Source organism: Ranitomeya variabilis, chromosome 2, assembly GCF_051348905.1.
Source record: "Ranitomeya variabilis isolate aRanVar5 chromosome 2, aRanVar5.hap1, whole genome shotgun sequence".
Classification (NCBI taxonomy): Eukaryota; Metazoa; Chordata; class Amphibia; order Anura; family Dendrobatidae; genus Ranitomeya; species Ranitomeya variabilis.
In genome coordinates this window covers 142794390-142805858 of record NC_135233.1, presented here as the reverse complement: position 1 = coordinate 142805858, position 11469 = coordinate 142794390, and the positions used below count along the sequence as shown (strand labels likewise).

General features: G+C 43.2%; 2 protein-coding genes across 2 annotated transcripts in view; both read left to right on the top strand.

Moving 5' to 3' along the window:
- The window catches only part of VIT (vitrin), a 317697-nt gene that overhangs the window by 49298 nt on the left and 256930 nt on the right, over window positions 1-11469 (top strand). The gene's annotated exons all lie outside the window — the stretch shown is intronic.
- LOC143803679 (uncharacterized) lies at window positions 6518-9851 on the top strand. Its single transcript, XM_077281458.1, has 6 exons — window positions 6518-6941; window positions 7023-7091; window positions 7287-7479; window positions 7640-7796; window positions 7917-9138; window positions 9840-9851. The coding sequence occupies exons 1-6, from the start codon at window positions 6870-6872 to the stop codon at window positions 9849-9851; spliced, it is 1725 nt and encodes a 574-aa protein (XP_077137573.1). The 5' UTR covers window positions 6518-6869.

The following is an 11469-nucleotide window of genomic DNA, read 5'->3' as shown; positions in this document are numbered from 1 at the left end:
CAAACACCACAGGCCACCACCACCATTAGTCATTAGACTTTTAAATGCAAAATTGATCGTATGTATAAAATTGATCATGTTATAGCTGCACACAGTCTCCTGGCGCAGATTCAGGAACAGCAGAATGTGGCAATGGTGGAGTTGCAGAAAGTTAGAGCCTTGTGCCAACTGCTGGAGGCAGGACAAAAAAAAAAAAAAAATCTCGCTTTGTAAAGTTTATGTTGTTAATGTTAAAAAAAATATAAATATTTTTCTTCCATTTTGTCGATGTGATCGTGATCGATGTGATCCACAGCACAGTATTAGGGCAGATATAAACTTAACTAACAAAATGTACATTTCAATAAACACAACTTTGAAAATGGAAGAAAAATATTTATATGACCCATTTTGTCGATGTGATCGAGACCCACCAATCAAGCTGTCGAGATTGAACTTCAAGAAAAAGGTTTTATTAAACAAACTATATTAAAAAGTAACAAAACATACATAACTTTATAAAAGCAAACTATCAAAATTCGTGATACGCCGAATCTTCAATCCTAAAATGTTGATGCCTCATGGGCGAAGCAATGTGTGAAGGAATCGGCGTGTAGGAGTTGGGGGGTGGCGGGCCAAAGTGGGAAACGGGTACATTGTTTCGTATAGGTGTCTGTGCCCAACTATTAAAATTGGAACCCTCTGGCCGCTCCATTGGCGGGGAACAAACAACACGTGCGTGCTCAGATAAACTGCCATCAGACCCCTTGCTGACAGCATCAAAAATTACACGCTCCGCCAGAGTTCTTTGTCTCTCAGTCATTTTGGCCAGTTTGTCCACAACGTAGTGGCCAAAGCCCTGCAACGCAGGGCTCCTATTGTTCGTTAATGCCTGTTTGGCAAGGGTCACAAGTTCATGTGAGACATCCGAGGTGGCTTTACGCTTCTTTGATCGTAGCCGCAGTTCAGTCTGCGCAGGTGCAGCCTCCACAATTGTACTTGTACAGCTGTCCAATGCACTGTCCTGTGCTCTGTCCTCCTGGGGAGAATAAAAAACGAAGTTATTAACCAGAAAAGAAAAAGGTAAAGCACCCTAACCGCATTCCAACTATATATTCGTATACATGTGAAAATGTTGTAATATATTATTATATTAGTAATATCATTCTTAACATTCCCATTTATGTATTATTTTGCACTCCACTGTTCTGACTTCAAGGGGAACCTGATTCACATTTTAGGGTCAAAATAGTGTCACCGAGAATACTTATCTGCAGCTGGAAGCAAAACTATTTTCAATTTGTTTGGATGTAATGGGTTATGAAGGTCGCCATTTAATACTTATTACGTTCGCCATATTAAACTTGACTGTGACAGGGTTACTTATTTGTACAGGAAAATGTTATAACTTCAAATTGATGGTATAATCTGAAGGATAAAAGAGAAAATGCTGATAAATTATATCTAATTATAGGACACATTGGTGAAGCTATGGTGCAAACAGGTACTTACTTGTTGCCCTGGAGAGTCCTGGCAGACGAGGTTCTCCGATGTATTTTGTTCCACCGGTGCCAAGGAGCTAAAACACATCGAGGTCCGTGGCTCCTCTTGGTCCCTCAGAAAATGAAGATGCTCATAGTACCATAGCCTTGGTACGTACACATCTTCGGTTGAGGCACCGGACTTGGAACTGTGCAGGACCTTGTTTAACTCCTTCCTCCACACAGTGCGCAGCGCCTGAATCTTCTTTTTGATTACTGCTTCATTTGCTTGCTCCTCTGGCGCATGGAGGTTATAAAATTCGATGAGCTTTGAATAGCCCTGCTTCCTCTTATCCCTGTTGCAATACTCTGGAGATTTAATCTTCCAGAGGCAGGGAAAAGACTGGTACAGCTCAATGAAATTCCTGATGAAGTCCACGTGATTAGACATCTGAAAAATAACAATAAAATAACAAGTTAAGCATTTCACAAAGCGTACTGTAAAACAGCAATAGCACTTGGGGGACAAAAACTAAAAAATGTAAAATAAAAAATATAAAACAAAAATGTTCGCAGACATACAAACGCTGTTCCAAAAACAGCATGCACTATCCACCCGCCATGCCCCATACATCGTTCCATCTGCCACACAGTAGCCCACCATAACTGCTCATGCTGACCATACATTGTTCCATCCCCCACAACAGCGTACCATCCGCATCGCTTCAGCGTCGAGCACGAGGCGCTCATGCCGAACATATATGTTCCATCCACCACGCTGCTGCCCACCCCCCCACAACAGCGTGCCATCCGCATCGCTTCAGCGTCGAGCACGAGGCGCTCATGCCGAACATATATGTTCCATCCACCACGCTGCTGCCCACCCCCCACAATAGCGTGCCATCCGCATCGCTTCAGCGTCGAGCCGACCTTACATCGCTCCATCCACTACGCCCAAGCGGTCTTTACATACCTCGAACCTGTGGTACCAAGTGTGGAATGCTGTGATAACTGCGGTGCCAAGCGTGGAACACTCTGGAAAACTGCGGTGCTAATTGTGGATTGGCCTGGGAAACACAAAATGCGACGTCCAGGTCCACCAACTGTACAAGTACAAACTGAAGAATAAATTTTTAAAACTGTGAAGAGGTGTCGGGAACAATAGTGCTCAGGTGACAAATTTTCCAACCAATTGTGTGCACATAACCTACGGCCTATCAGCACACACTCTGTAGCAGCACAACACGCCCCTAGTGAACGTCACGCACAGATAATTCAATTAAGTGCTCTGAATCGTCTCTGAATTGTCTTGTGTGACATGACCAGTACGACTGTCCCATACGACTTCTACATCGCAAATACGTCACAAAATTATCGCTCCAGCGCCGTGCATTGCAACGTGTGACCGCAGTATACGATGCTGGAGCGATTCTCATGCGACCCTGCAACGTCACAGATCGTGCCGTCGTAACGATGAAAATTTCACTGTGTAACGGTACCCTTACGGAAGAAAGCAATTGTAACTTGATCTTATCACTTCACTGGTTTTCTCACCCTGTCTCTGATTGGTATAATCAAGCCTAGGCTGCTTTAACCCCAGGTATAGTCTGGACTCTGAGCATACTATGGCCTGTTACACCAGTACATTCTGCGGGAGACCAATTACCGTGCCTCAATTCAAAGGGGAGTTTTGCCGCCTCCTCACCACCCACATCAGTGATCGCTGCGATTGGCCGGTCAAATGTGACCGGCCAATCACAACAGTAAAGAATTTAGAACAACTTAAAATGCTTTTAACATTGGTGGTCATTGCTGATTTGTGCTGTCTATGAAACACCACCATTCAATGTTGGGACTGGCAGTGACGCAGCAGTGGACCCACCTGCAGTGATTGCTTTATTGGCTGGTCAGCATCATGTGTATGTCTTAATTGTCTACTAAATCTCAGTTTAAATCTCCATACAAAAGGGATCTTGGGTATCAATCTAAAAAGAAAAGTTTGTGGAATGTGAGAAAAAAAGAGATGAACTCACCATTCCTTTAAAATACTCCTTTATTAGAAAAGTTAAAACATAGCAACAGGCTCAGAATGTGATTCTGTATGTAGTCTGGCTAATTGCACCACTAAAGTATATCAAATAAATGAAAATGTTTTTAACATTGGTGGTCAGTGGCGATTGGTGCGTGTCTGTGACAGCACCAATCAGTGTGGAGACTCCCAGTGATGTAGTGGTGGTCTCACCTTATATGATCAGTGTGATTGGCTGGTCACATTTGTTCAGCCAATCACAACAGTTTGAACATTCTATCATTGATGGTCAGTGGTGACTGATGCTGTCTGTGATGTGGTGGTGGTCCCACTTGCTGTGATCGCTGCAATTGGTCAGTTTGTGTAGACCGACCAATAGCAGCCAAATGGTGAAATTTAAAATATTGTTACTGCTCTGTACATTTCCATTCCAGTCAGGAACAACTTGCAGAAAAGTTGTGTTACCTCCATGTTGCCATTTGCCAGCTTGAACTTTTAGTGCTGCTCCAGCTTTCTGCTGTGCTCTTGCTGCTGTGCTCCTGCTGTTGTTGTATGCTGAGTGTGATTCACTTTTTGTGATCACCACAGTATTTTCTTCTAAATTCCACTCCTCTCCACCTTCCTCCTTGTTGAGCACCATATTTGCGCAAAAAACGTCAGGGATGCAGTATTTTTTTCACACCATTTTAGTGTGTGCATTTTGAGAGCTGAGTGCTGAGCAGTGACATACATCACTGATCAATGCCCGTGCTCATTGTTTGGACAGAACCATTTTTGCTCAACTTTTTACTCTCACACCACTGTGGTGTGTGTTTTGTGAGCAGAGCGTTGATCAGTGACTTTCATCACTGATCAGTATCTGTGCTCAATTTTTGGCACAGTTCTTTTTTTGTCAGTGAAAAAAGTTATAATTAGGTGATAGGGTTAGATATAGGAACAGCAGAATCTAATAAAATACAGTATACTGTAGTAATTACCTTATACTACAGTATTTTTTACTAACATACAATGTATTTCTAGTTAGGGTCAGTAAATTGCAGGTGTTCAATAATCATTTTCACTGACGTCTGCATCATACATTGCAATTATTATACTTTAAGAAATTTTGTGAATACTACTGTGGTAATTATTATACTGCAGTAATTTCTTAACAAGTCAGTTGCGGGTGCTCAGTTATTAATTTAACTGACATTTGCTTACAATTTGCGTAGACTGACCAATTGCAGCCAAATGGTGAAATGGATAATATTGTTACTGCTCTGCACATCTCCATTCCAATCAGGAATGACTTGCAGAGCAGTTGTGTTACCTCCATACTGCTGTTTGCATGCTAGGACTTGTAGTGCTGCCCCTGCTTTCTGTTGTGCTCTTGCTGCTATGCTCCTGCTTCCGTTGCATGCTGTGTGTGATTCGCTTTTGTGATCACCAAAGTATCTTCTCCTACATTCCACCTCCCCTTCCCCTCCATCTTCTTCCTTGTTGAGTGACATTTTTGTGCCAAAAGGCAGGGATGCAGTATTTTTTTTTTGCACCACTTCAGTGTGTGCATTTTGTGAGCTGAGCGCTGATCAGTAGCATACATCACTGATCAGAACTCATGCACATTGTTTGGACAGAATCATTTTTGTTAAGTTACTTTTTACCCTTACACCGCTTTGGTGTGTGTGTTTTGCGGATCTGAGCGTTGACCAGTGATGTACATCACTGATCAGCACCTGTGCTCATTGTTTGGACTGAGCTGTTTTTGTTCTGTTATATTTTACTCTTGCACCATTTTGTTATGTGTGTTTTGTGAGCTGAGCACTGATTAGTGACGTTCATCGCTAATCGATATTTGTGCTGAATTTTTTTTGGTGAAAAAAATAATTAGCTGATAGGGTTATACAGTATATAGGAACAGCAGAATCTAGTAAAATATACTGTAGTAATTAGCATTTTTTACTATCATACAATGTAATAATGTAATTCTAGTTAGTCTCAGTTAGTTGCAAGTGCTAAGTAAATGTTTTTACTGACCTCTGCATTGTACATTATAATTAGTATGGTTTCAGAAATGTTGTGAATACTACAGTGGTAATTATTTTTCTTATATTAGTTTTCTGTTCTATTTTTCTATTCTTATTTTTCTGCTCTTCGTTTTCTATTTTTTTTCCTTTTCTTTTTCTCTTCTAATCCAATAAAATTTACACCAAACACATCTGAATAAAATCTTGTTGCACAATACATATAAACACATGACACACGTAGTCCTGCTTCCTATGTCTGGTTTTTATGTCAATATGAGGTCCGTTTTTAAGGACCACATATACGGATATATGCACCACCATTGAATTCAATGTCCATATGTCCTTGTGAAAAACCCACAGATATGTCCCTTTTTTAACATACCACGGATGAAATGCATGTTGCACACGTGCACACCGATGACACACAGATCACATCCGTGTGTTATCAGTGTGACACGTACAGGCGCCTAGGAGAAAGCAGTTCAGTTCGTGCTCTTCTCAAGTGCCGGGTGCTGAATGCAGCTCTCATCATTGTTGCCTGGCCTCCCTGCAACAACTGATGACAGTCAGCAGCCATTTTCATTGTCTAACACATTTTCAATAAATAATTTAAAAAAAAAAATGGCATGGGGTCCCCCGTAATTTTCCAAACAAGATGAGGAAAAGCTGACTGCTGGGGGCTGATGTTAATATTCTGGAAAAAAAAGAAGTAAGGATTCTTCAGCATTGATTTCTTGAATAAAACTTCGTATTTATTAAATCTTCATAGTCAGACCATGATTAAGGCTGCTTTCACACTTGCGTTTTTGAACGCTGCGTTTTTTACCAAAAAAACGCATGCGTTTTTTTCCCCTATATTTAACATTGAAAACGCATGCGTTTTTTGGTGTACGCGTTTGCATGCGTTTGTGAACGCATGCGTTTTTTAACTGCATGCGTTCATTTTATAAAATGCAACTTGTAGTATTTTGAGGGGCGTTTTTTTTTCCTAAAAAAACGCATGCGTTTACATGCGTTTTTTTTGGACAAAAAAATGCATTGGAGTCAATGGAGACGCATGCGTTTTTTTTGACATGCGTTTGCATGCGTTTTTTTGACGCATGCGTTTTTTTTGGCACCACTGAATTAACTGTAGATAAAGATGTCTAGACACTGATAAGACTCTCCCATAGCAGCAAGGTTATAAAGGGAAGGTGGGGGGAAGTTTCTGGTCACTTCTCATCAGACTCCAAAGAAGACAGCACCCTGCCCGGACGCATTCTTGGACAAGACACAGAGCAATGTGAGTATATCCTAGCCAATGCATTCATTTTCAATTTTTTGGATCTACATCTCCTAATTTCTTCTATTTTTTTTCTTTCAACACGCATCAGAATGTCTTCTCCGGTTTCCTCGTCTGATGAGGAGTTCCAGCCACGTCAATCAGAAGTGGATCACGTGAGCGAGGTATGTTTTTTGTACGTCAGCTTGGTAAGTATTGACTGTCACATCGACACATGAGGCAATTTTTTTTTTTTAATTTTATAGAGCACTTCAACAGAGGGACAGAGAGGTACTGAGCAGCGGAGTCAAGGTCCAGGTGGAAGACGGCAGCGGGTATGTATACCAGGCAGACTGTCCTTATTGTAATATTCTTTTAACTTCCTTTCTGTACCCTTGTTTTTCTATACATATTTCTTATATCATCCTTTTCTGAAAGTTGTCTTTCATATTCCTGCCCTTTCTCATCTTCGTGTCTTATTTTTTACAAATGTGGTTGAGCAAACTTAAATGATTTTGTTTTAATTTTAGGTTTCACAACGGGACGACGACCGGATTGATAATGACCTGCTGATCAGTCTGGTCCAGGAGCGAGTCCCGTTGTGGGACAGCCGGGATAAACAGCACGCCGTCAATAGTGTTCTCCGTCGTTTGTGGAGTGAGGTGGCCCAAGCGTTGTGGGATGGCTGGGAGAATTCCACGCCACGGGTCCGTAATGCATTTGGTAAGTATTGCACGGTAGTGTGAAGCAACAGACCTTGGCCATGCTCTCTTGACTGTGTGTGATGAAAGAAACTTTTCGTAGTTTCTGTCATCACACACAGTCACAAGAGCACGGCCAAAAGTTCTTATTCTGACCATTATATTTTATTGTTATTTCACAGTGGAAAAAGTAAGGACACGTTGGCGTTCCATGAAGGACCGCTTCAACTGTGACCTACGTGCAGAGAAGAGTGCAGCTAGTGGTTCCGGAGCAAGGCACCGGCTCTACAAATACCACCGTGTGTTGGCCTTCCTGAGACCGGTCCTTCTCATGAGAACGTAAGTATTTCTCACATGCCTCCGGTTGTATTGCATTGACATAATCTGTCACTTTTAATTCCACAGGATGTACCGTCTTGTTGTAGTTTGGTATTAATTTTCTGTTTTGTTTTTTCACAGCACACACTGCACGACTGTCGCCACAGGTGCTGGAGCGGTCCTTCAGCCGGAAGCCACGGACCCGTCCCAGCCATCCAGCAGCGCAGCACCAGGTGGGTCTTCCACACTCACTGGAGACCAGGGGGCTGGCCCATCAGGTCTTCCCCTTTCGCAGTCCTCTTTCGCTGCACCCATTTTGGCGGGCTCATCCCGGCAGCGACAGAGGGCTTCGGATAGGTCCCTCATGCCCGAGTTTTTACACTTGAGCTCGGTTTTACATGATGCTATCAAGGCTTTAGGTGACAGAATGGATGCGAACCATAATCTCTTAAATTGCCGCATCCAGGATGTCGCCAAAAGCGTTGATCAATTGAAAGCCGACCTCAATAAGCCAGCTCAGCATTTTTTCAATCAAATCCTAGAGGGCATGTCGGAACACCTTAGCCCTGATCTCCAGCTGAGTGTGATGCAGGCCTGCAATGTTGCTTTTGTGCAGGCTATGCAGCAGAGTCAGAGTCGTAATGTGGCGGCCTATCCAACTGTGCCGTCACTGTCACAAGTAAACACTATTCCTACCTCTGCTGCATACCACTGCACGGCCACCTCTATTCCCTCTACAGGTGTACTCCACTACAGCGCCAACACGATGACGAGTGCTGTTGGACATCCCACCGCCACCACCGTGACGACCGCTGCTCCGGCTTGGACCTCCTCCGCTGACACCACGAGGACGCAGGACCCTGGCATGGCTTATCGGGCCGGCACCCTCCCGATGCAGCAGGACCCATCCATGCAATATCGGACCGGCCCACCCCAGATGCAGCAGGACCGAGGCCTGGCATACCGGACCGGACCCACCCCGATGCAGCAGGACCGAGGCGTTGCATACCGGACCGGACCCACCCCGATGCAGCAGGACCGAGGCGTTGCATACCGGACCGGACCCACCCCGATGCAGCAGGACCGAGGCGTTGCTTTCCTGGCAGGACACCCCCCGATGCAGCAGGACCCATCCATGGCGTATCGCACCGGGCCCCCCATGATGCAGCACGACCAAGCCATACCTTTCCAGGCAGGACCCACCCTGATGCAGCAGGACACATCCATGGCTTTATGTTCCCCCCCACCAGCAATGCAGCAGGACACTGTTATGGGATTTGTTTCCCCCCCCCCCCCAACGAGGCACCAGGATCCTGGAAGGGTTTTTGTTTCCCCACCCCCAACGAGGCACCAGGACCCAGGTGTGAGTTTATCTTTCCCCCCATTGGACTCAGACATTGCCGAGCGCTCCACAATGGAGACTGACTGTGTGGAGCCGGGTCCTGACGTGTCTCCCGCCCACACTGTACAACATAGCCCAAGAAGACTTCCCCCAACCCGGAAAACCCAACGTAAAACTGGCAAAACGCATAAAAAACAAAAAACTTTGATTATTCCTCCCCCATCACCTACCGATGTGTCTCAACATTCCAGTGTGTCTCAAGCCCCTCATGTTTTAAGCCCCATCCCCGAACTTCCAGACCCTTCAAGTTTTGTTGCCCATTCTCCTGCCACCTCTGCCTCCTCCATGGTGAGCCAGGCTTCAGTTCTGAATACCCCCCAGTTACGTTACTCAACCCCAAGCCGGCGTGGTTCAACCCGGCGCGGTACCAAAAAATAAATTTGTTTTCTTTTTCCTCAATAAAAAAAAAGTTTATTTGAAAAAATTATGTTTGGTTTATTGTGTCTATCACCTCTCTCAATACACACCAATAAACTTCATCACACACTTATTCTTTTGGCCTACACATATCTCCAGTAGTATAAAATACAAGACAACATCTATATGTGTTTCTTTAGTATACAGATATGAGTTGGCCAAAAAAATAGTATTTATTTCCATACTCTTTTATTTTTGTACCTAGTGTAGTGTCACTGTACAAAGAGAAAATGGTGGAAATCAAGTTCAGAAATTAACTGAAACGGTCATATGTCAAAATATATACCTGACCGATTAAGTTGATTACTGCCTTGTATATTCACCATATTCTATATAGCTCATTATGTGACAATGGTTGTCAAACAGATGGGACAAGTGTTCTCACACTCTACATATCTATGCTCACCAGGCCAGGTGTAAGAAATTGTGAATTCATGATCATGTATATGTTTATCATGAATTTATTATTGCTTACACTTGACTTGATGGATATAGAGACCGTGACAGTCTTGACGCAATGACGTCAACAATATTAGAATTAATAAATAAAAATAATTAAAAATTTTGTACCATTATTATAAGTATGGGGCCCGTGGTTTATATCATTCTTTGAAAACCAAAATAGGGAGTGCAACATAGGTAAATTACGATGAAAAATTTAAAATTTATTACCTCAACAACTATCACCCACTCCTGGTTTTGGATTACAAAATATGATATACATATCTACTGCCCATCTTTGGTCAACCTTTGTTTAGACAGGAAAAAGATATTAGACATGGTGAACACAAAAAAGTTTATTAATTAGAAAAATGTTTATCAGTGTTTAATAATTGGTAAACATAAACATACAACAGGATATTTAAACAACATTGTCCTGCCATGACACACGTCCAATATCGGACACAAAATAGGCCGCAAATTGGTCCCGCATAAGACCAACGGCTGCAGTTGACCGCATCGGGTGATGCTGAAAATCAGGCAATGGGTGTGCAACAGGTTCATCAAGTTCAATGTGGGGTCGCTCCTTAGCCATTATATAATTGTGTAGCACCACACAGGCTTTGACCACCTCGTCCACTGTTTCCACTTTTAGATTGATGGCTGTTGCAAGAATGCGCCATTTAGCAACAAGAATGCCAAAGCTGCACTCTACGGTTCTTCTGGCCCTGGTCAGTCTGTAGTTGAATATTCTTCTAGTGTGGTCCAAGTCCCTACTAGAATAGGGCTTCAGGAGATTTTCACACATTTGGAAGGCCTCATCCCCAACCATAACAAATGGCAGCGGTGGGCCTTGAGTGTTGGGGAGAGGCTGTGGAGGGGGAAAATTAAAATTGTTGCCATACAACCGACGGCCCATATCCGAGCTCTTGAAGGTTTGGGAATCATTGCCACGGCCAAAAGCTCCAATATCCACGGCGATGAAGCGACACTCCGCATCCGCTATTGCCATAAGCACTACCGAAAAATATTTTTTATAATTATAAAACTCAGATCCGGTTCTGGCCGGTTTGACAATGCGGATGTGCTTTCCATCCACCGCCCCTAAACAGTTTGGGAAATCACACACGTTCAAAAATGTAGTTGAAATTTCCCGCCACATGTCCACGGTGGGTACGGGTATAAACTCCTCACGGAGTGCATTCCATAACGCACGACAGGTGTCCACAACAATTCCGGAGAGGGTTGAGATTCCAAGGCGATATTGGAAGTGCAGGGAAGATAAACTCTCTCCTGTGGCAAGAAATCTAGAAGAAAAAGAAACAAAAACAAAAAAAATTAAAAATCGGTTCTAATGGTGTGTTTTAAAAAAAAATAAATAATAAAAAAAAAAAAACATAGAAAACATGTCATAACAACAAAGTTGACGGTCAT

Coding starts and splice junctions, on each gene's coding strand:
- LOC143803679 (XM_077281458.1), top strand. CDS start 6,870: ATGTCTTCTCCGGTTTCCTCGTCTGATGAGGAGTTCCAGCCACGTCAA. Junction 7,480..7,639: donor ACGGGTCCGTAATGCATTTG/GTAAGTATTGCA, acceptor GTTATTTCACAG/TGGAAAAAGTAAGGACACGT. Junction 7,797..7,916: donor CCGGTCCTTCTCATGAGAAC/GTAAGTATTTCT, acceptor GTTTTTTCACAG/CACACACTGCACGACTGTCG.